Source organism: Bos taurus, chromosome 19 (assembly GCF_002263795.3).
Source record: "Bos taurus isolate L1 Dominette 01449 registration number 42190680 breed Hereford chromosome 19, ARS-UCD2.0, whole genome shotgun sequence".
NCBI lineage: Eukaryota > Metazoa > Chordata > Mammalia > Artiodactyla > Bovidae > Bos > Bos taurus.
In genome coordinates, this window is record NC_037346.1 from 9,321,459 (window position 1) to 9,346,313 (window position 24,855).

The 24,855-nt window shown below is 53.0% G+C and overlaps 1 protein-coding gene across 2 annotated transcripts in view; it reads right to left on the bottom strand.

The window, feature by feature from the left end:
• Positions 1-262: 262 nt before the first annotated feature.
• The window catches only part of RNF43 (ring finger protein 43), a 66,700-nt gene continuing 42,107 nt past the window's right edge, over positions 263-24,855 (bottom strand). Inside the window, exons 3-10 of one of the 2 annotated variants that reach the window (XM_005219941.5) lie at positions 17,640-17,762; positions 11,078-11,152; positions 10,835-10,966; positions 10,167-10,271; positions 7,491-7,652; positions 6,485-6,587; positions 4,302-5,657; positions 263-1,661 (exon numbers count right to left, since the gene is read on the bottom strand). In XM_005219941.5, the coding sequence (XP_005219998.2) occupies positions 1,618-1,661; positions 4,302-5,657; positions 6,485-6,587; positions 7,491-7,652; positions 10,167-10,271; positions 10,835-10,966; positions 11,078-11,152; positions 17,640-17,762 (2,100 nt within the window). In that variant the 3' untranslated portion in view covers positions 263-1,617. The remainder of the gene's footprint in view (positions 1,662-4,301; positions 5,658-6,484; positions 6,588-7,490; positions 7,653-10,166; positions 10,272-10,834; positions 10,967-11,077; positions 11,153-17,639; positions 17,763-24,855) is intronic. The other variant, NM_001191194.1, reaches the window with a different exon arrangement.

Consider the following 24,855-nt stretch of genomic DNA (forward strand, 5'->3'; position numbering starts at 1 on the left):
AGAGTATGAAGTAAACATACAGTAATAGTACAAATGGCACACTGAACCACAAGGAGAATCCAGTCACACTTTCTCTCTCCCTGATCTCACTGAACAATGCTTTTAGGGGCTTACCAGCCAGTTCTTGTTGCCGAGACCACCATGCTACTCTGTCCTTTCATAAATCAGAGCCTAGCCTCTGATATCAGGAATATTTTTGCCCACGTAGATGAAGTTGTTACCCCGAGTGACAGTCATGACAGAAGAAAACCATGAGACCAGATCAAGTTTATGGATAAATATATTAGCAAATAAATACATTTCTCATCATAGTGCCTGATTCAAGCGTCTTTCTGCCTGTTCAGATATAAATACCCACGTGGGTTGCCTAGGTGCTAGTTCCCCACTGACTCTGAGGGAAGAGGATCTCCAGGTGGGTGCTGTGCCCACTCTGTTCCCGCATTCACATTCCAAATGGGATAACGCCTGAGGGGGCCAGCGGTGGTCCAGCTGCTCTAGGGCGAACATCGCCCCGAGGAGGCCCCTCAGCTCTTGCCCACTTGGGACCAGCTGCCCCGGGCCAGACTTCCTTCTCTGACCCTACTCCGCACTGTGTATCTGACCTGCGTGGCTTATACTGGGAAGCTGGGCCTCTGGGCCATCTAATCTCAAGGGCCCCAGACTGCTTCTCCCGTGTTCTCCCCCGTTCCCTCTCCCTGCTCTGAGAGGAAGCACCCAGAGGAAGATTCCTTGTTCAGCTGGAATTCAGCCTTTTCTACCTTCATCTCCTCCTCCCTCTTCCTAAATAAAGTCCCGCAGAAATCCTCATCTTCCATGTCCTTTGGGATTTTCAGCTAAGCGATCTCCAAGGAAGAGTGAGCCCCTTCCCACTACCCCCACCACGCTCCCCCAGAGGGACTGGAGCTGCTGGAACAACAAGGGAGCCTGAAGATCAGAGGCTTCAACCCAGGTTCTTCAAGGTGCTGCACCACCTCAGGGACTGCACACCCTGGCTTCTCCTCTGACTGAATATAGAGAAGCTGACAAATATGGACAAGGAGGGAAAACTCCTTGTGCACCAGGGCAGGCCCTGCCTGGTGAAGCTGCAAAGCCCATCATCTCTTTGCAAAGAAGGAAAACGATAAGAACCAGGGTTGCCATTGATGCAGCAGCCTTACGAAGGGAAGCCAAAGCTGGTGTGCAAGACTGTCTTCAGGAAGGAGGTGAGCAGGGTTCATTCATTTGGCTGAACCCATTTGCTGGTATGAACATGAGGCCTGGGATGAAGGAGAAGTGCTCAGGCTGGGGAAGGAGCACCACCTTTATCACACCTGTCTACCCATGCCTAGCTTCCTGCTCTCAGAAAAGTGCAGCCTGCAAGGGAGCCCACCTACACCAGTGGGAGCTGGTTGCCTGGCTGGACACAGGTGGTTCTGCCAACAAGGTCTGGAGCTGGGAGCAGGAGAGGACACCTGCCACCCACCATCACCACCTTCTGCCACTGGCTCCAGGAATATGGCCCAGAAAAGGGGGGGTTGTTTTCTGAAGTCCTTTCTTTTCTGAGGAGCAGGACTCTGTGCCAGGTAGGGCCCCGAGTCATCCGGCGAGCTCTCTTGGTTGGAGCCAGGACTGAACATCTCACACGGCCTGTTCACACAGCTCCTCCAGCTCCTCTTCTGTGCCTGCGTTTAGAGAGAGGGGAGAAGACAGGTCACTGAGGGCCAGGCCAGCCTCTTGCTTGTTCTACCTGTAAGAGAGAGGCAAGAGCAGGGAATGGGTCCAGAAGGGGTGATTAGATTGAAAACTGAAAGCGACTCCCGTTGGGACACAGGGGAGAGAAAAACAAATCCAGAGTAAGATACATATATAGCAACCAGTGTGTTACCAACACTTACTATTCATTCATTCACCCAATGAATATTTATTAAGCACTAGTGGATCTGGCCTGCAACCGTGTGCCAAATAGAAGACAAAAAGACTAAGCAGGGCCCTGGCAACCTTGTAGGAGAGCTGTGCGTTTAGTAATTATGCCAGTGGGGCCAGACTGGGCTTATAAGAGATGAATCAAGGAAGGAGAGAGACCATGTCTTAAGTGGAGCGTCAGGAAGGGCTTCCTGAAAGTGGAGATACACGAGCTGGTCCTGCAGGAGTAGGGAAGAATTCCATCTATGGGAACAGGAAGGCAGCAGAATATTCTGGGCTGCAGAAACTGCAGGAAGTGTTTACCTAGTTTGGCTAAAGCTTGGAGCAGGGGAAGGAAAGGCGAAGAGTGGAAAATAAGGTTGGGAAGGCAGATGGGGGCTAGCTGGTACTAGAGCCTTGAAGGTCAAACCAGTTCGGATTTTTCTTTACCCTGAGCAAAACAGAACACTTGAAGATTTCTGGACAGTGTATTTGAGGAGGATGCTGGCCACAGAAGGGAGGGGAGGTGAGCAGGGTCACTGTGCTGCATGGCTCGACAGCACAGGACACTGATGCTCTGTGGCTGTTCTCCATGGCCCTGTGAGAGGGAAGGAAGGACCCAGGAGGCTCCCACCTTGATCTTTAGGCTGCACCTAAGATATGGGCAGGGATCAGCAGTACTGGAAAAGAATATGGTAAAGCTGGTAGAGATACGGTTAACAGACCCTGGGGTGGACTGGATCTCAAAGGCAGGGGAAAGAGAGGCACTGAAACCAGTTATGAGTTTAGGGGAGAGAGGAGCTGGTGGGTCTGGCAGTGGCAGCAGCGAAAGTATACACGTGACAGGATCCACATTGGCGCCATCAAACACAGGGTCAAAGTCTACGTCACGTGGCCCTATGGGGACAACCCTTTTCTATATGATAACGGTTTGCATGCCCGTCTCTCCACAGACCTGGGTCTCCTGGTTGACAAGTTCCATGTCCTGAGAGTCTGGGACCTAGCACATAGCATGCGTATAATGCAGAAAGAAAAATGGGAGGAAGAAATGAATGAATGGATGACAGCAGCTCCCAGGTCCTGCCTGTGGAATTCCTAGACCCTGAAATCTTACAGTTCAGGACTTTCGGGGCCCCTTTAGGGGCGGAGGCATCCTCCTAGCAATGGCAAAGAATACTGTCATCCACACAATAGGAAAAGATGGAGAAGAACTGGAGTTGGGGGACCGGGAAGAGGAAGGGGAGGATTTGAGCAAATAAACACCAAGTTAAAATTGAGGATCTACATTCTCACCACTGGCTGCAATACAGTAACAGGGATGCATGGAGTCCCCAAGAGAATAATGTTGGTCTTATCAACAAAGGTACACAGAAGGGAAGCCCTAGTTCCTTTAGTTCCTTTAACCCAGGGGAAAGGAAAAAATCACAGGGCTGCTGGAAACCACCTGTGATCTCTCTCCACTTTTCCCCTATCATTCACATAACTCTTCTCATATAGCCCAGAAATATGTGTGTGTGTGTGTGTGTGTGTGTGTGTGTGTTAGTCAGTCGTGTCTGACTCTTTGCAACCCCATGGACTGTAGTCCACCAGCCTCCTCTGTCTATGGAATTCTCCAGGCAAGAGTACTGGAGTGGGTTGCCCTTCCCGTCTCCAAGGGATCTTCTCAACCCAGGAATCGTATCCAGGTCTCCCACAATGCAGGCAGATTCTTTACCATCTGAGCCACCAGGGAAGCCCAGAAATGTGGTTATCTCTAGTTATATCTCCTATAAGATCTCATATAGCCTGGAATTATGTTTTTCAGTAACTATCTGTCCATACTCTTCTTGGCTTCCTTTGTATTTACAACTAATATTGAGCTGTATGCATTGGTATAGCTGTACCAATTTTTAAAATATTGAAACACTTGTGTTTGGATTTCCCTTGTGGACTAGTGGTTTAGAACACGGGTTCGATCCCTGGTCTGGGAAGATCCCACATGCCAGGGGGCAGCTAAGTCGGTGCTCCACAACGAGAGCAGCCCGCACGGCAATGAAGAGCAGCCCCTGCTTGCAGCAAGTCGAGAGAGCCCACATGCAGCAACAGAGTCCCAGTACAGCCAAAATAGATAAATTATTAAAACAAATGAACAAAAAGAAACACTTGTGTTTGAGTTGCTGCCGCAAACCACCCCAAGTGTTTTGTGGTGTCTCAGCCACACTCGGACCTCACCTAGACCTCCCTACAATCTGGCAACTGAAGGATTAACACCTGGCAGAGCCAGACCATTCAAGCCAGCATCCCACCCTACGCCAGTATTTGTCCAGTATTTGAAATGTCACCCCGTGGGGCCCTTCTCAGCTTCCATCAGCCCCTTGGATAACTCCATATCCAGCTCCAGTCTCCTCTCCCCACCAGGCCCACTTCCCCTGAGAACTCACCAGGCTGGGCTGGTAGCACCTGGCAGTGTGGATAAGGGCATGGCCTGCCCTCCGGGTTGCCAGAACTCCATGCGGAAGGCCCCTCCCCAGATGGGTGTGGTCCGAGGGCCTGGCGTGGAGTCAGACACAACCACACTGGCTGGGAACTCGGGTATGTAGGACCTGGGGCTTCTGGTAGCAGCCTCCTCTCCAGGCCTGGATGGCCGAAGAACAGTGGGTGGGCCTCTGGGGACCAAGGGTGTGCCAGGCTTGGGCCATAATGGGGGAAAATCTGGCAAGTTGGGTGGGTAGTCAAGTCCTGGGATCGAGAGGCTGGGGTGGGCTCCAGGGGTCCCCCTCGCCGTCTCCTCTGTGGGTGTCGGACAGAAAGGCTGGATTTCTGCAAGTGGAAGAGGCTGCTGGCTGCGGGGCTGGAGCTGGAGGCGTCGGGTGGCCCGGGGGCTGGCTCCGTGAGGGCCCGGGGCCGCTGCGGGGCGGGGGGCTGCCCTGAAAGGGCTGCTGGGCTGCACCTGGTCGCGTGCAGATCGGGCGAAGGCGGCTCCGGCTGGAGCTGTGTCCGAGGAACGGCGGGCCTGGATGGGGGGACTGCAGTTTCGGGATCAGCCTTCCTGCCGTGCCACCGGAAGCGTCTTCTGTAGTGGTGGTGCCGGTGGCGGTGGTAGTGGATGTGGCTGGAAACCTGCGTTTCCCCCACGGGCACCACTGAGTCCAGAGAACGGGGCCGGGAGGCCATGCTAGGCTGAGCCGCCTTCCCCGGGGGCTCCCCTTCGGGGCTGCAGTAGACCAGGGGGTCGAAGTCACTGCTCAGGGAGCTGCGGAAGGTGGAGCTGCTGCCGTGGATGCCCTGCAGGCTGACGTCCGTGCAGTTAACCACCGAGTCGCTCGAAGAGCCGTGGCAGGGCCCCGAACTGGAGTCGCTGGCTGGCCCATCCGCCAGGTAGCCGCTGCGTTCTGTGCGGTAGCTCTCTCCGGACCCGCTGCTGTCGTGGGGCCTGGTCCGGCGAGGGGGCGCGGGGCAGGTGGCAGGGTGCTGGGAGGTGCAGCGGAGGTGGCTCAGGCCCCAGCCCGGCGCGTAGGGGCGCGGGGCCACCGCCAGGCGCTGGGGCTCGCCCGGAGCCCGGGGGTGTGTGGTTCTGGGTTGGCGGTGGTGCCGCGCGCCCACGCCTGGCTCCTGGGACGGGAGGAAGGGGCCGGGCCGGGTGGGCCGAGCCACGGCGCTCCGGGAAGGGCCCAACAGGTAGGCGGCGGGCAAGTGGTAGTGCGCGTGGCCGGGGTGCTGGCGAATGAGGTGTAGCCTCCGGCCCGGTTCCTGGTAAGCTCGAGAGGGTCCCAGGGACTGTGAAAGCGAATCTCCCTCTGGAAGAAAGAACCAAGAGCATAGGTGTTTGACTCCACCGGCCGAAGGAGGGTGCATTCAGGAAAATGGGGCTCTATTGCACATCTTCGGCCTGCAGTCGCCCACAAGCTCCGTCAGAGTCTGCAGCACCCAGGATGCTCCTAACCTGCCTGCACCCCGGGACGCCCTTGCCCCGTCCCATCAGCTGTCCCCTAGGGGGTTCCGCTGAGCACGGCTCCTCCCATCAACGGTCCTTTGGGGACTTTCACCCAGGTCCACCGGAGCCCACACTGCACTTTTGGGTGAATTATAAAAAGGCTCTCTTTCCTCCAGATACTTCCCTTTCATCTTTTAGACTATGGTCATAATATCCTGGTTTTGTTAGAATAGGATACTTTATTGCCAGAAAAGTGGAGTAGTAAATATACCCACCGGCCTGATTTAGAATCAACAAAGCTGTCATGAAAATACACAGAAAAGCTGTCTGCCCGGCTCAGGGGAGGTACCCTCAACCAGTGCACAACTTCTATTTTTAAAAATTTTATTAACTGCTGTTGTTGTTTTGGCTGCACTGGATCTTCATTGCAGTGCTTGGGTTTATGTTTCTTAGTTGCCCTGAAGCGTGTACGATCTTAGTTCCCTGACCAGGGATCAAACCCACATCCCCTGCATTACAAGGTAGATTTTTAACTACTGGACCACGACGGAAGTCCCAAGGGCACAGCTTAGAGAACGTCTGAGTCAGTCCTGCCTTCTGCTCCACTTCAAGGCAAAACATTTGCCCAGAAGGAAGCCCCTTCTCTACCCATCTGCCTGCACACAGGGGAGCCCTTGGCCCACCTCCTACCTACGATGTTGAACATGCAGAGGGGGCAAGTGCGATGCTGATGCAGCCAGGGGTCCACACAGGTACGATGGAACTCATGGAGGCAGGAAATGACCCGGAGCTCCTGGAGAAAACAAAGGGTCAGAGCCAAAGTTGACGGCAGCTACAGCAGTGGCTAGGAAGCAGGGCATCCCTGACTCCCTCAGCCCTCCCCTTTTAAAAATTCATTTGTTTAATTTGGGCTGCACTAGGTCTTCGTTCGGAGAAGGCAGTGGCACCCCACTCCAGTACTGTTGCCCGGAAAATCCCATGGATGGAGGAGCCTGGTGGGCTGCAGTCCATGGGGTCGCACAGAGTCGGACAGGACTGAAGCGACTTAGCAGCAGCAGCAGGTCTTCGTTGCTGCTTTCGGGCTTTCTCTAGTCATGGTGAGCAGGGGCTACTCCCCTGTTGCGGTACACTGGCTTCTCGCAGTGGCTTCTCTTGTTGCAGAGCACTGGCCCTTAGGGCATACAAGCTTTAGAAGCTGTGGAGTGGGCTTAGTTGAACCCGTGGCATGTGGAATCTTCCCAGACTAGGGATTGAACCCATGTCCCCTGCATTGGCAGGAGGTTTCTTAACCACTGGACCACCAGAGAAGTTCTTGGCCTCTCCTTTATTGCCAACACCTGCTTTCAAAGACCTCCTAGCACAACAGAAAAAGTATGGGCTTTGGTATCAAGAGAATCTAGACTTTTGCCACTGCATATGACCTTGGGCAAGTTTCTGAACAGTTTTCTGCTGTAAAATGAGGCTAAAAAACTAATCCACCCCGACCCCTCACTGTCAAGAGGGTGACAGATGCCTCTAGAGCACTCACTGCAGAGCTTGGCATGTGGTACACACTCAACAAACAGAAGTTCTCTTTCCCTGGAAAACCAGGAAAATGACCAAACTTCAGGGTTGTCCGTGAAGGATACACAGGACACAGATGCAGACCGGATGCCCACACTAGCCTCACCCACCTCCCTCTCCAGCCTGGCCTCACCTGGCCCTCGGAGAACTCCTCCAGGCAGATGGCGCACACCGGGGCGGAGCTGCAGCTGCTCCCAGAGTCTGGCCACTCCTTCCGGGCGCCCCGGCAGCCGGCCCGGTAACTCCTGGTGGCCAGCTGGCTGATGGCCCAGGCTGTTCGCTGCTGAAGGGGGTCCTGAGGAGAACAGTGGGCCAGAATGGGACCAGGGCTCCTCCCCCTGCACCCTGGCCTGTGCTCAGTTCCCTGTCACGCAGTTAGATCACACGACCACTGGACCACCCAGGGAGTTTGTACTCTCGGAGTCCTTCCACGGCCCTGTAAGCATTTCATCCCATTCCCCCATGCATACTATTACCTTTCCTTCCCTTGATGACCCAGGAGAGGAACTTTTCTCCCAACTGCCCCGCCTTGACATGGCATCTTGAATATCTAATAGGCACGTCCAACTTCACAAGCCCCACACCCCTAATGCCATGAATCACCTCAACCACACACTTGTCCTTCCCCAGTCCTCCTCCCCTCAGTAAATGGCAATTGTTCTTTTAACCGCTCAGGCCAAAAATAATGGTGTCATTCTTTACTATTCTCAACTGATTCCTCCACGATCAATCCATTAGAAGACCTGTTGGCCCTGAGGTTCTATAGAAGTGATGGTTCCAGGAGTTAACTGTTTCTCCTAATAATATTTTGCCAATTTAGAACTTTACTGTTAGAGTGGAAGAAAATCCCTATGGAGGAAGATCCATTCATACCGTGGAGTAAGGATGCTTTGGGCATGGGTAATAGCTGGTGGTAAGACTTTGATGGTTTTGATCACTTGTTAAGGAATGCTAAGGGGGATCTGGATTGGCTGGAATGCTGCCATCTGATGGGCACTTGGGATCTTGTGTTTTTGAACACCAGGGGAGTAACTGTGGGTGTGGTGGACCCGTTTTATGGAAATCTATAGAAGGGAAGGCTGTGTTGTACAATGTTATGATCCATTAGGGTGGATGGAGTCTTCCTAATCCTGGCACCAAATACACTCAGTTAATCTTTTTATCAAATAGATTCATTAACTACAATAAGAGTCTCCGATTCTTGAATGGGTTATCAGTTCAGTTCAGTCGCTCAGTCATGTCCAACTCTTTGCGACCCCATGAATCCCAGCACGCCAGGCCTCCCTGTCCATCAACTCCCAGAGTTCACCCAAACTCATGTCCTTCGAGTCGGTGATGCCATCCAGCCATCTCATCCTCTATTGTCCCCTTCTCCTCCTGCCCCCAATCCTTCCCAGCATCAGGGTCTTTTCCAATGAGTCAACTCTTTGCATGAGGTGGCCAAAGTATTGCTGTTTCAGCTTCAGCACCAGTCCTTCCAATGAACACCCAGGACTGATCTCCTTTAGGATGGACTGGTTGGATCTCCTTGCAGTCCGAGGGACTCTCAAGAGTCTTCTCCAACACCACAGTTCAAAAGCATCAATTCTTCGGCACTCAGCTTTCTTCACAGTCCAACTCTCACATCCATACATGACCACTGGAAAAACCATAGCCTTGACTAGATGGACCTTTATTGGCAAAGTAATGTCTCTGCTTTTGAATATGCTATCTAGGTTGGTCATAACTTTTCTTCCAAAGTTATAGGTTTTGCATTTTCCTTTTTAGTTTACTAAAGTAGTACTACTAACTCTCTTATTTCAAAGAAAGAAAGAAAAAGAAAACCTGTTGGCTTTGCCTTCAAAGTATAGGGAGAATCTAATTCTCATCACTTTGACTCCTCCCTGAGCCAAGCTACGATTACTGTCACCTGGAATCTGGTAATAGCCTCTGTGCTGGTTGCTCTGTCTCCAGCCTTGCTGCCCTGTAATCTGGTCTCACCTCAGTGGCATGAGTGATCGTGTTAAAAGTTAAGTCAGATCATGGCTCTAGTTCTGCTCAAAACCATCCCATGGTTCCCATTTCATCCAGAGTGGAAAAAAAAAAAAACTCATGACAACAGCCTAGACAGTCCAATACCACTGGGCCCCCATGAACTCTGTCCTCACCTCCTGCCCTGCCCTCTTACCCACTGTATTCCACCGCATGCCTTCGTGCTGATCCTCAGACATACCAGGTACACTTCTGTCTCAAGGGCTTGCAGTGTCCTGATTTCTCACCTCAATCACGTTCTCTCCAGGCATCTGCACGCATCACCCCCTCACCCACTGAGGGTCTTTCCTGTAAAGTCATCCTCTCAATGAGGCCTTCCTTGGCCTTGCTTTTAAAAACTAATACTGCTCCCTTTGCATTCCTTCCCCTTTTTTATTTTTCTCCCTGGACTTACCACCATCTAAGGTATTCTATATTTTACTTATTTTGTTGTCTATTTCCACTAGAATGAAAGCTCCCTGAGGGGAGAGAGCTTTTGTCTTTTGCTCACTGCAGGAGCCCCAACACCTGGAACGTGCCTGACACATAACAGGAGCTCTCTATTTGTTGAATGTGTTGTTGAATGAATGAACAAATGAGGACACCTGTGCGGAGAGACTGCTGGAAATTAACGAAGTCATTTGCAAGCAGGGAGTGGGGGAGGGGACAGAAGGGGGGTTGATGTAAACTGTTTCATGGGCATAAGGGCACCTTCTTTCCTTACTTTTTCCCTTCCTGCTCCCCACCCTCCCCGACACATGCGCTTGCCCACCTCCACCAGGAAGCCCACCCTGCTCACCGGCCTGCTGTGGCGAGGGCGGCACCGGATACGCAGCACCAAGGCCAGGATGACCACAAAGATGATGCCCACCACCGTCAGGAGGATCCATACATCGTAATCTGGCTGGGGGAGTGAGCAGAGAGAGAAAGGGTCACACCTGTAGAAGGAGAGAGGCCAACTCGGGAGAAACACAGGAGACACACAGAGAACAGGGGGGCCCCTTGAGTCTCCAAGAGGGGGTAAGGTCGCAGGTGGGGTTAGGTGGTCCCTTTCTGCCCACAGACACTCACTGGGGAGGGTCCTCCAGATGCCAATTGTGAGAGGTACGATCTCAAGGTCTGTATGCTTGGGGAAAAGGGGACAGCAACCCCTCTGCAAGGTGGGAACTTCCCAGTGGGTGGAGAAATACCAGCCAGGCGTCAGGGGGCCCAGGGGTTCATTCTGGCTCTGCTACTGTGTTCCATGAAACCAAGATGCTGAAAAACCACTTCAGAACTCAGCCGGCCCAATCTGTTCATCCTGAAGATGCAGCCCAGAGTGGGGAAGAAAGGGGATAGAGTTGGCCTGGGGGGCTTCTAAGGTCTCTTGCGCTCCAGGAGTCTGAGGGCTTTCGGTGACAGTCACACAGGGAAAGGGGGTAGTGATTGCAGGTGCTGGGGCCAGGGCTGGAGACCTGGCCCGCTTACCCAGGTCGGGGGCTCCTTCAGCTCAATCCTCACGTGGGCCTTTCGGTTCTTGTACACAAACTCCATCAGCTTCTCGGCATCGTGACCCCAGATCAACACCACAGGCCACGTCAGCCCCAAAGGCTGCTGCAGCTGCAGGAGAGGAAGTGCCCACGAGGGCGGCTGTGTCCTGACTTCTGCTCCTGCAGCACCTCTCTCTTCCTCCCTCCAGCCCCCTCCTCAAGCACCCCTCATCCAGGGTACCTGCTCAGCAGCAGCGCGATCCTCCGTGATGTCAAAGAGGACGGCGCTGGCGCCCCGCTCCCCCGCCATCCGGGCCTGCAGAGACACACAGCAGAGGTCTGGCGAGGGTCAGACACAGCCCGTCCACACCCCAGCCTCACCCCCTCACACATCCACCCCTGCCTAAGGCGTGCCCCACACCTCTGCACGCTCACCTCTAACACATGCAAGGGGTCAGTGTGGTTAGGGTCTCCCTGCCCCGCCCTGAGCTCACCCAGGGCCACTGCCTTCAAGGATCACATTCAGTCCTTCCTTTTGTAAGGGAGCAAACCCTTAACAGGTGTTAGTAGGTGCTAGGGGGTGGACTAGGCTCCAGGCCTGGGGACAAGTAAGATGGCCCTGCCATGGAGGTACCTCTAGTCTGCCTTTGCTAAGAAGGGTCAGAACCGAGAGCAGGGAGTGATCGCAGTCCCCCAACCCGGGGCGTTGGGGGTGACCGGTCCCCTGTTCAGAAAGGCGGAGAGCTCCTTCCGAACAGAACTGGGCTTTCCAGGGTCCAGCCTTGCCCGAGAAGAGGAGGGTGCAGGGCATCCCCTCGCCTCCGCAGGCCGATCCAGGAGCCCGGGGCGCTGCTCTCCCCCGGCGTCAAGGACAGCCCCGGGCTCAGCCCATCTCTGTCTCCCCGCCGCTGTCCAGTTGGCCAACTACCCCTCGGCTCCAGTTCAGGGCCTTACTGGAGGCCCCCGGCCGGTGCTTTCTGCCCTTCACCCCTCCCTGAAGGGGGCGACAGAGCCTGGGCTGGGGAGGCACCCAAGGGGCTGTTCCCACAAGGACGCCACAGGCGCGCTCGCCAAGCTCCCAGAGTCGAGCCAAGCGGGCGAGCAGACAAGCAGACGGCAGAGCCAGAGAGAGAACCAGAAGCCAGAGAGAGAACCAGAAGCGGGAGTCGAGGGGCTCTGGGGGTGCAGGAAGACGCGAGAGCTGAGAGCTGAGGCTGCGGTTGGGGCGCGCGGGCAGAGGACCGGCAGACGGAGCCCTCTGCGGCCTCCCTCGGGCGCACACGCCCTCCAGGCCGCAGGCCTGGGGCCTCGGGGGCCCGGGGCCTGCTGAGGGCCTGGGGCTGGGGCCTTGGGGCCGGGGCCTTCCTGCAGGCGCTGAAGGAGTTAACCGCTCCACACACGGTGGAGGCAGGAAGAGGAGCCCGCGCCGGGCTTACTCACTCGCTCACACCCCCAGCGCTTTGATCTCGGCTTCCCTTCCCGGGAGAGCCTGTCAGGGCAGGTCTCCGAACAGGTCTCCCGCAGGGCCGGCCGGGGGCACGGCTGCTGCTCCCTGCTCCCCACTCCCCGGGCAGCCGTAGGGGCCCCTCAGAACAGGCAGGGACGCCCCGGGAGGCTGGTGGAGACACTCAAGCGGGGCTTTTTCGGTCTGGAGGACAACTTCCCCCTTCCCTTACTCCTTCCCTGCGGAGCTGGGCCGGGCCCTCCACCAGCGCCCAGGCCCAGGCTCGCCAGGCTGTCCCTGTGCGAACTGCTAAAGAGGCGGAGAGCTCACAGCTTTCATCCTCCTCTAGCCTGCTTATGCGCTGGAAGTCTCCCCTAGGAGACCCCCTAGGCCATCTAGGTGACCCCAGGGAAAAAAAATAAAAGTGGTCCAGGGACTTCCCTTGTGGTCCAGTGGTTAAGACTCTGCTCTTTTAATGCAAGGGGCGTGGATTCCATCCCTGGTTAAGGGACTAAGATCCCACATGCTGTGAAGGTGGCCAACCAAATTAAAAAAAAAAAAGTTGTCCAATCTTCAGAGGCCTCCAAACCACAGCATGGGAGCTACCCCAGGGGAATAGGAGAAGGACTCCTGCTAATCTCCTAGTCCATAAACGGGCCAAGAGGTGGGGTGGGGGTCACCCCAGCAGTCACAGAACTGAGACTCCTGGATCCTCAGTGCCACCAAGGCCTTCTGCTTCTCATCCCCAGGGTGAGACCTTGAACCCAGCCGAGCCGGGAAGAGCAGGAGGGAAGGGCACAGACTTCTTCCTCTAGAGATGTTCTGACTTCCCCACCCCTCTCTCTTTGAAGGGTTGGGGTAGGAACAGTGGAAGGTAATTACCCTGATGTTCAAACACCCCAGCCGAATACAGCCCATAATTACAAAGTTGTAAAAGTGATCAAAGAGAGAGGGTTGGCCAACAGGGAAAACAAACAGGACTTTCAGGCAGTGGGTGTCCATGTCCAGAATTCTAGGAATCAAAAAGCAACATATAGGGCCAGATGGCTGTCCCCTCGGGGGACTACCCATGCTGCCCTGCTGCACCCGAGCAAGAGGGAGGGAGGAAGAGAAGCACTTCTTCAGAGACGAGAACCTGGAAGAGAGAGGATGGGCAGGCCCTCAAGATAGATAAGCTTTAGAAAGACATCCCAGAGGCCTCTCTGGGAGCTGCAGAGGCAGCCGGCCTTCTAAGAGCAGCAAGCAGGCTGCCCATTGCCTAGAGCAGGGAGGCCAGTGTGTCCCAGGACTCGGGCACGTCTACGCTCTGCACTGCCCCGCACCTTAGATCTTCCTCTCCAGAAACATCACTGTGGATCTCCCCCTCATCACTGACTGAGCACCCACTGTGCCCAGGACACCAAGCCGGGGAAGGCCAAGCCCTCCAGAACAACTCATAATCTAGCTGTGGAGACAAGGCATATATGTAAAATTATAATGCTGATAACATTCTAGAGTACAAATAAATGAAACAGACCAGTCATTTCCAAACCTTTTTTCACTGCAGAAAGCCCTTTGCTCCATCTTCCCCACCACCACACACACACACACACACACACACACACACACACACACACTCACACACACGCATGCACGCACACATTGACAAATCTTCAACACAAAAGAGATAAAAGTGAGTTGAGGTTGAGGGTGGGACTGGGGGTAAGAAGGACCCTTGGCTTCCCCGCTCCCACCCCAGCCCTGGACAAGGCCCTTTCATGAAGTCTGGTGTGAAAGCATGGCCAGAGACCCTGGGAGCATGCCTGGAGGTGAGGGCTTCTGCTCTCAGTGGCCTAGCTGGGCTGAGTCAGCCAGAACAGATTCAGTAGAAGAGGTGGGCTTCATCTTGGCTTGAAAGTGAGAGTAGGAGGAAGTAGAAGGGATAACACCTTTATTGAGATCCACTCTGCCCAGACTGAATCTGCTATCAGTTATTAGCTGTGAAACTTTGGGCAAGTCATTTAACTGCTCTGTGCCACAGTTTTCCTTTCTATAAACTAGGGGTAATAATTGAACCTACTTCATAGGGTTGTTTTGAGGGCTATATAATTTAATCCATGTAAAGCCTTATAATAAGTGCCTGGCACAGAGTAAGTGTTCTGTAAGTGTTATTATCGTATTAGCTATTATCATGTGCTTTGCGTGCGTGATTTCATTTGCTCCTCACAACAACTCTATAAGACAGTCACCAGCCCCACTTCTGAATTGAGGAAACTGAGGCTCAGAGAGACTGAACAACTTGTCCAGGGTCACACAGCTGATAAGCAGTGGAAGCAGAATTCCCACCCAGGATTTCAGCCTTCTGAGTACCTGGTTACCAGGGGGTGGTCTCTATCGTAAAAGAAGCGGGGCTTATATCCATCTTTTTGTCTCTAGAGCCAGCTCCTTCCACCAGGCCAAAAGCCACTGTTCCGGTCCAGGCACAGGGTGGTAAGGGCCTGGGGAATCACAAGGGTGCTAACAGAGAAACAGAGACGGGGACTTCCCCGGTGGTCCAGTAGTGAAGACCCCACACTTCCAGCGCAGGGGGCTCCAAACTGATCCCTGGCTGGGGAACTAAGATCACACATGCCGTGAGGCATGGCCAAAAAAACATTAAATAAGAAGAAACCAATCTCGGTGACTGGGCAGGAGGAGGAAGGTGGTGGTGCTGACAAGAATGAAAGTCCAGAAGAACTACAGTGAGGGTTTCAGAGACAGAGCGAGGACAGTGAGAGAGAAAGACCAACCTTGATAACCAGCACAGGAGAAAGACGCCGATGACCAGGGCCACAGTGACTGCTGCAATCATTTGTTGGGTGATCGCTGTGTGCTAGGCACAGGGCAAGAGCTTCCATCTGCACTGTCTCTTCCACCCCTCCTAACTACTACATGACATCAGCCCCATCATTATTCCCCTTTTACAGACGGGAAACGGAGGCTCCAAGAGCTGAAATGTTCAAGTCACACTGAGGGCAGTGGAGACACCGGGCTCCAGGCACAGGGCTGCCTGGCTCCCGAGCCCCAGTTCTGGGGATTGTGACGGCACCCCCGACACTAACTGATACACCAATGCAGAGCTGATGGAGGTCAGTGGTTTTCAAATTTCCTCACCAAAGAGCCACCTTTCCCCTATTCCTCCCATGACCCTAGTTTTAAATATGTTTAACCAAGCTACAGAGAAGGCGATGGCACCCCACTCCAGTACTCTTGCCTGGAAAATCCCATGGACGGAGGAGCCTGGTGGGCCGCAGTCCATGGGGTCGCTAAGAGTCAGACGACTAAGTGACTTCACTTTCACTTTTCACTTTCATGCATTGGAGAAGGAAATGGCAACCCACTCCAGTGTTCTTGCCTGGAGAATCCCAGGGACGGCGGAGCCTGGTGGGCTGCCGTCTATGGGGTCGCACACTGCATTTCTTAGGCACAATTCATTTTCCTATGAGAAAACTTGTATTAACATATGGAACTGATAGAATTCCAACCAAAAGCAAAAAAAAAAAAAAACAACACACTGAAGAGTTCAGTTAAGCCTGTGTGATGTTTAAAATATTGGGAGGTCAAGGTGCTTCTCCTGAGCTGTTGGTTTGGCATTTGATTTAGCTTAGGCACTACTTGGCACTTGACAGACACTACTTTCAACCTCACCTTGGTCACCGGGGTAGGAAATCAAAGTCCCATTTTATGGGAGTGGAAACAAAGGCCCAACCAGGTTACTTAAGTACTTCAGAGAGCACTAACCGATGTCCCTCATGACCCAGTGTCTCTGCACATGGCTCATGTCTCCTACAGAAACTTAGTCCTCTAAGGGCGACAGGAAGCCCCCTGTCCTACGTGGGCGCATCCTGACGGATTGCTGAGTGTCCACGTGCATGTGAAGTCACTCTCTGCTTCAAAGGGACAGCAGGGCGTCTCAGAACCCGTCCTCCCCATCCGTCCATCCCCCGACCCCCTGCTCACATTCCCCTACCTGACAGCAGGCAGTCATTTACCAAATGAACAGTGAGTGATATTTGGCATACTTTGTCAAGCGATGGAAATGAAATAGCCAGAAGCAGGGCAGCTTCAGCCTAACAAAACGCTGCTGCCAGCAAGGCCCTGCACCGTCCTGCAGACACACCACACTCTCCAGTGCCTCTGGTGGGTCCTGACCCCCATCTCCCCCTCCCCGGGAGCCCCTTCGGCATCAGCATAACCAGAGAATATCTTCACCCATCCATGGGCACCACACTCTGCCCACTGATTCCCCTGGGGAATCAGCAAAGAACCCAGGCTCTTCCCTTGAGACTCCTGGCCCAGGAAACAGCCCTCAGGAGGACCACGAACCCCCCCGGGAGGGCCCGGGCTTGAGCACAAGGAGAAGGCCCACAGGGTGGGGCTGTCACCCTCCTCTCTCACCTCCACCCTGGGAGCAGGACCCCCGCCCCGAAGTCTGCCTGACCGAGCTGCCCACAACCTAGCTACACTCTGGCTTGTGTCAGCATGAGAATTGTGCCACAGAGCTTCCGTTTTCCCATCCAGAACAGGAGGCAATAATCCCTGTGCCAGGGATTAAAAACGCGGGGCTGAGAACTGGACGAGGCTTGGTTCAAATCTCAGCTCCGCCCCTTGCTCACTACGTCCTCTGGCAAGTTACTCAAGTTTTCTGACCCTCACTTGTCTTCTACATCAAATAGAGGATAACAATGTCTAGTTTTCCTGATTGTTGTGGAACGTAAATGAGAATTAATATGCAAGAAGTATCTATGCTGGGTCCCACCCTCATATCAGCACAAAGAAAACAGTCACTGATGTGAAAGCAGGGGTTGTGACCGCAGATGTGTGCGGGTCCATGAGGTGGCAGGCCGGTGGGCAGCGTGCCAGCCAGAGAGCCCGTGACAGTGGACAGGTGGCAGCGGCTGCCAGCTCCAGCCAGGGGCGCCCCATGGAAGTGCATCCCACCACTCTGCAATCTCAGAGGAACAGTATTTTAAGGGGCACTGGCTTCTGTTTCTGCTCTCTTTGCATGGTGCTCAGTGAGTATATCCGAAAGATGGAAGAGCCCTCTGGCTGACCCCTTCTTGGCACTGATGCTGGGCAGGGGGCAGGGTGTCGGAACGTCCACATGCCAGGGAGGAGGCAGGATAGGGTCCAAGCCCTAGGTGACTCCAGGAGGTTCTGCTGCTACATGGTTGGTGGGGAAAGGACGGGGGGCTGCATTTCCACGTCTCTTAGACCCGTCATGGGCTATAAAAACCTCAGCTGAGCATATCACTCTCGAGAAACGAGTAGACAACAAGCACAGGACCTCTCACAGCCCAGAGCTGGGTGAAGAGTGTGTGGGAGTCAAGGGTGACTCTACCTTGCTGGCCAGTGACAGGCAGGGGCGGGGGGCCCGTTGGGGACTCTCCAGCTTGACGATGCTGATGAACCCAGGCTCCAGATTGTCGTCATCACTGGCGTTGCACAGGTATAGGGGGTGAGACTGCAGGGAGAAGGAGAGAGACAGGTTAGGAGGTTCTAGGGAGCAGAAGGCACAGCTGGGAGAGCCGGGCACTTCCTCACTGTTCTCACAGGGGCCTGGCAGGCCTCTTGGTGCCACAATAGAGGAGGCTTCCTATCAGATGGTCTCACAGCAAGCTAGGAGCCCCTGGACCAAGGATGCTCGGAGGTGGGGGCACACGAGTGAGGGCTGTCCAAAACGGGCACCTAAGTGAAAAGCCTGTTGCAAAGCTGCTCCAGCAACCCTCAAGCCCTGCTTTTCCAAATGGGTCAGCTGCAAAGGGCCCTCCTGGCCCTAGCCTCTCCCACCTCCTAATTCTGCTCCAAGACCCCAGGTGCAGAGCCTCTCTCAGTGCACTCAGAATCTTGCCTTCCTCCCTTGCTCTCCAAGGGCAGTGCTGGGCACCGCTGGTGCCTCCTGTCCCTACGGCAGCTGTTGCCATGGAGATGCCCATCGCTCCTGTGGTTTGGGTCTTCTCACTGGGTGCTATCTTGCTCCCCTCAACATCCCCCTTTGCCTATCCTGGGAGTAAGCAGGTTGCTGATAGAGAGGAGAACTGTTTGGGGATAAGGTTTGGCTAAGAGTTAAGTCTCTTAGCCAAATTCCTGGAAGCACAATTCCTAGGAGCTCATCCTGTAACCTGGAAGAGTGGATAGGAGGATGCAGCCTGCTCTGCCCACCTGTTCTGAGGGTATGGCAGGTCCAGCCAAGACCTGGGGCCTCCAGCCTGGCTGGTGCAGAGCAGTGACTCAGAGGAAGCAGGCCAACAGGCCGAACAGAGACTACAGGTCCCCGCGCCAAAGGGATGAAACTGCCCATCTGCACACTCTCTTCTTCTTCAGGGTGACTTTTTTTTTTTTTTTTTTTTGCCACACCTCATGGCACGCAGGGCTTTTCCGGTGGCTCAGCCGCCTGCAATGCAGGAGACGCAGGTTTAATCCCTGGGTTGGGAAGATTCCCTGGAGGAAGGCAGGGCAACCCACTCCAGTAGTCTTGGCTGGAGAATCTCACGGACGGAGGAGCCTGGCGGGCTACAGTCCATGGGGCCACAAAGAGTCAGCCACGACTGAAGCGCTTGAGCACGCACACATGGCATGCAGGTTCCTCAGCCAGTGATTGAACCTGCTACCTCTGCCTTGGAAGTGTGAGTCTTAACCAAACTTCCCTGGACTTCCAGGGAAGTCCCTCCTTCAGGGTGATTCTAATACCCACTCAAACCTAATTTTCCCAGAGTACTGTGAGAGCAAAGCATAATGCTATGGACCAGGGATTCCCACATGGTAGAAACCCAACGTATCCTGTCAAGAATGGGACTTCTTTCTAGGGAGTTGCCCATGATTCCCTGGCTCCTGCTGTTGAAGTCTAAAGGACTTCCAGGAAGAGCCAGAGAGAATCTGGTCACAGGAACCAGAGACAAATTTGAATTTATGAAGATGTTTATGAACATGATAATGCCAATCTGGATTTAAAAGCACAATCACTTTTTGAAAGCACTCATACTGTGTCACTGCAGCCGCCTGAACATAGTAGGTTCTCAGTAAGTATGCACTAGCTCACTTTGAATTATATCCCTGTGAATAAAAATCTCTGAGCAGGGGATGTTGAGAGAGGAGTGAGTTCCATTCTTGCTGCCAGAAATTAAGGACTATCAGGCCGGTGGTGATCAAGATTTAGTGTGTGAGAAAGTTTCTATATCCCCCAGCCCCCAGAAATGGTCTGGGGCATAAAGTTGGGGGCTGTAGTGAAGCTGTAGCCCCATCTCAACAAGCTCTGCTAGTCTGTCCATCTGCTCATTCATTTCTTCATTTTACCAACACCGAAGGCCCTCCTGGTGCCAGGCACTGTTCAATGAATGGAGGAGGAGTCAACAATGAATACGGTAGGCTCTTTGCCTCAAAGAAGCTCAGAATACAAGAGTACTGTGCTGTAATGATGCAGGTTCCTTCAAGGGCCCCCTGGAGGGCCTGGGGATGGGGACCTACAATCCCACGGGGGAGGGCAGAGTGACTTGTGCTCCTTTGGGGACTTAAATGATGTGTGTTCACCCAGTGGACCTACAACAAGGGGGAGGGTGGCTTCGTGGCAGAGGAAGCAGCCTGTGCTGAGGGTTGGGAGGGACTGCAAACCGAAGAAACCATGGGCTGAGGAGCCTGGCGGGCTGCAGTCCATGGGGATGGGAAGAGTTGGACATGACTGAAGCGACTGAGCAAGCACGCAGGGCATGCACGTAGGATCTTACCTACCACGTAGGTGGTATGGCTAGTCCAACTTTCTCAAGATGACTCCAAGATGCTTCTCCCTGACCAGAGGTCAAGGGGGACAGGAGAAAGTCACTTTGGAGAGGAGCAGTCTTTGGAGAAGGATTTGCGAAAATGTAACCACCACACTGCCCCCAGGTCTTCTTGCAGGGGTGGGAACCAACATGCCCTCGCCTAGAGTGCTCAACAGAAGGTGCTGAGATGGAGGGGAAATATGGTACAGTGTCACCAGGCTTCCCTGGTCCTGAACTAACAGCTACAGAAGGAGGAGACAGAGGAAATGAGCCATCAGTAAACGCCTTTGGCTTGCCAGAGCCTGCAGATGTTATCTCACTACCAGGTAGGTGTGCTCACCCCCACTTGGAGGAAGAAGCTTGAGGCTCAGTGAAATCCTGATTAGATTAGAACCCAGCTCTGCCTGACTCCACTCCAAATGAGACACATAGTTGGACTTCGGGCTGGTCCAGGCATTAGGAATCCAGGGGACAAGGCTTCTATCCCTAGTCCTGGGAGATTCCACATGCCACAGGGCAACTAAGCCATGTGCCGCAACTACTGAGCCCACGCTCTGCAACAAGAGAAGCCACTGCAGTGAGCAGCCAGCGCGGCACAAGGCTCCTACAGAGTAGGCCTGCTTGCCGCAACTAGAGAGAGCCAGCCCGCGGCAACGAAGACCCAGCGAGGCCGTAAACAAAGTAAAAAGAAAAAAGAAAGGAAACACACAGTGAGTCTGCCGTTGTCCATCCAACGATGAGGATGACGATGAGAGTTCACGTGTGTTGAGCAAGCACGGTGGACCCGTGTCCTAAGCACTTTTGTGTATTCTTTTTATCCTCCTAACAACCCTAAAATCATCTCCATTTTAAAAATGAGGAAACAGAAGCACAGAACAGTTAAGGAACATGCCCAGGATTACATAGCTGAGAGCAGACCATTAGAGAGATAGAAAGAAGTAAGATGAAGTTTAAAAAAAAGAACAGTCTTCATTTGACTTTGAAAACATGGTACCTTCCCCTAATTCATAACCAAGAAAATCTGCCTTCCTAATTATACATTGCTAAAGCATACGACCCAAACACAAGTCCCTGAAATACTTGTGGTGACTTCCAGGAATATTCCAGGCTCTCTTTTAGTGAAGAGTGCTCTATGGTCCCCCTGGGTGACCCCAGCCAAACCCTCGACTTTGATTTCCACAATGAGGTGGTTAATTACATAAGTGCAGCCCAGACCTCTCTTGAGTTCCAGACCCTCAAGAGGGGCCTGGGCATTTCTGCCCTGAAGAACCTTAAATGCTATGCTGTGCTATGCTAAGTCACTTCAGTCTTGTCCAACTCTGTGTGATCCCATAGACGGCAGCCTACCAGGCTCCCCCGTCCCTGGGATTCTCCAGGCAAGAACACTGGAGTGGGTTGCCATTTCCTTCTCCAATGCATGAAAGTGAAAAGTGAAACTGAAGTCGCTCAGTCGTGTCCGACTCTTAGCAATCCCATAGAATGCAGCCTACCGGGCTCCTCCGTCCATGGGATTTTCCAGGCAAGAGTACTGGAGTGGGGTGCCATTGCCTTCTCTGGAAGAACCTTAAATGAGACACCTCAAACTCAGCATTTCACCATTAAACTAATCATTTTATGCCTCAAAACTACCCCTCCAGTGTTCCCTATTTGAGGGACTGGAACCACCATCCACCTATTACTCAAGTTAGATGACTTCCTAGTCTCCTCTGAGCTCCTTCATCTCCTACCACCACCTCCAACAACTGATCACCAAACTCTTTTCTTAATGTTGATTTATTTGGCTGTGTCAGGACTTAGTTGCAGCGCATTGTCTCTTCACTGGGGCACATGAGGCATGCAGATCTTAGTTCCTGGACCAGGGACTGAAGCTGTGCCCTGCGTTGCAAGGCAGATTCTTAACCTCTGGACCACCAAGGAAGTCCCCAGTCATCAAATTCTAGTAATTCTATCTCCTAAACATTTCTATTCTTTGTCCTCTTTCTGCCATTCCCATACTAATTCTAACACAAGCCACCATCCAATTTAACCACTTAACTGGGGTCAACCCACCCCACTCAGTTAGTTCCCTATACTGAAGCCAAAGTAGTCTAATGTGGGCATCTCTCTTCCTCTCTGGGCTTCCCTGACACCTCAGTTGGTAAAGAACCCACCTGCAATGCAGAAGACCCTGGTTTGATTCCTGGATCAGGAAGATTCTCTGGCGAAGGGATAGGCTACCCACTCCAGTATTCCTGGGCTTCCGTTGTGGCTGGTAAAGAATCTGCCTGCAATGCGGGAGACCTGGGTTCGATCCCTGGGTTGGGAAGATCCCCTGGAGAAGGGAAAGGCTATCCACTCCAGTATTCTTGCCTGGAGAATTCCACGGACTGTATAGTCCATGGAGTTGCAAAGAGTCAGACATGACTGAGCGACTTTCACTTTCACTCACTCTTTCTCTCTAGGAGCTAAAAAGGCTCCTCATAGCTCTTAGAATAAAGTCTGCACTTATAAACACAGCTTAAAAGGCTCTGCCCACTCCACTTCAAGCCTTCATGCCTCCTCATGGCTTACCACCCTTCCAACACCTCTCTGCACTGGCAGCCCATGCTCCAGAAAGAACTTGTTTCATGTCTTCAAAAACTTTGGTGTTGCTGTTTTGTCAAGGTAGGTTGGAGACCCTCCTCGGAGCCCTTATGTGTGTGCTAAGTCACTTCAGTGGTGTCCGACTCTTTGCGATCCTACGGACTGCAGCCTGCCAGGCTCCTCTGTCCATAGGCCCTTAAGAGTACTGTAATTCCCCAGGCCTAGGCTTACCCTGGCCTGCCAATGCAGGAGATGCAAGTTCTATCCCAGGGTGGGGATGATCCCTTGCAGGAGAGCATGGCAACCCACTCCAGTATTCTTGTCTGGAGAATCCCATGGACAGAGGAGCCTGGCAGGCTATAGTCCATGGGGTCACAAAGAGTCAGACACAACTGAGTGTCTAAGCACACACACAGAGACTTACCCCAGGGTATTTTAGTTATCTACTCACTTCCCTCCCTCCCTCCCTCCCACAGCCTGTGACAGACCTCCACTGCCCCTCCAGTGCCTGCTACATAGGTTTTATTTATTTCTTTTCAGAAAGTATTTATTTGGCTGCGCCGGGTCTTAGTATCGGCATTCGGGATCTTTTCATTATGGCATGTGGGATCTAGTTCCTTGACCAGGGATCAAACCCAGGTCCCCTGTATTGGGAGCTCAGAGTCTTAGCCACTGAACCAGCAGGGAAGTCCCTGCTACATAGGTTTTAAAATTAAATATTGAATGCCTACAATCAGATAACTGACAGTAACCTATGAAGACAGCACGATGTACCAAAATCCTGATAACCATGGCTTTAGGAGAGGAATTAGAGAGGAGATGGAGAAGAGATTTTGGTGTTTTTCTCTGAGTACTTCAATCATAGGACAATGTGCAAAAGATATTGAGTTTTATTTTGTGTTGTTGTGGAAGAATAAAGAATGAGAGCTATTTATATACTGTTCCTGTCTTTTCTCTCCCCTCATTCCAAGAAGAGAGCCTTGTGTTCTATTTCCTTGCCTTGGGGGGCATTTACCAAAAGCAAAAGTTGCTAAAGGTCTCTCGTCCTGACTTTGGAGAAAGACTGTGGACAGAAGTCACTGAGGACAAGGAAGTATCCTGAGGGCAGAAAGGAGTCTGTCTGCGGAGCTGGGTGGGGGTAGCGGGTAGTCAGAGTCCCCAGAATCTGGAGGATGGGGAGGGGCCTGGAGAGTGCCACGTGCTGGGAATCCACAGCCTGTGCCCCAGAAGGAGGGACCCTGGAGGCTCAACCCTGGCAAAGATGCTGTGCCCACCTGGACTCCAAGGGAACACTTGTGCTCAGACAGTGGTCACATTGGTGGCGACCAGTGTGGACAACTAAAAAGTATTAGTTATCTCAGTTTTGGCTGCTCTGTGAGGGGGATGCTCAGTCGCTTCAGTCATGTCTGACTCTTTGCGACCCCATGGACTGTAGCCCCCCAAGCTCCTCTGTCCATGGGATTTTCCAGGCAAGGATACTGGAGAGGGTTGACATACCCATCTCCAGGGGATCTTCCCAACCCAGGGTTCGAACCTGGGTCTCCTGCAAAATGGGATAGGACCTTTAAATCAGGAATTCCATTTGAAAAAAATAAAGTACCATGGTATTTCTTGCAGAGTCATATCTGCGGCATGAAAATCATGCTGACTGTGCTTATGTATGGAGTCCTTTACAATGAGAGTTTCTCAAGTGCGCATTCTCAGTTTAAAAACAAAAGCCAAGAAAAGGTCATTCAACTCCCTAGCAAGGCAGGGTTGGTCTTACACCCCGGGGTATAACACTGGGGCTGTTTTTACCCTCTCCTCCAGGGAATCTTCAGCTGGGAAGAGGGCGCCTGAGAAAAAAGCAGGTCTAAATGCATCCGCCTCCTTGGGAAGCAATGTCTCCTAATAACGCAGATGTAAACACGATTTCCACATTGGCCCCCCCGTCTGGTCAGTGATATCAGGAGAGGACCAAGAGAAATGGGCTTGCAGGACCTGGGGATGGTGTGGCTGGGAGGGCTCCTAGAACCCAAGCCAGCTTAAGGACTACTTGCTGAAAGGCCGGGAGACCCAATGCCCAATTCCAGACACTGCTATGAGAGGAGCAAATTACAAGGACTTCTTCCATAGGGTCCAGGCCACTCCGGCTGAGAACTCAACTCTGCACACACACTTTAAGCACCGAGGTAAGGGCGTAGGTCTTTGCTGGTGTGTGCTGTATTTCCTGCTCTGGTCTGTATGTTTCTGTCTTCCACC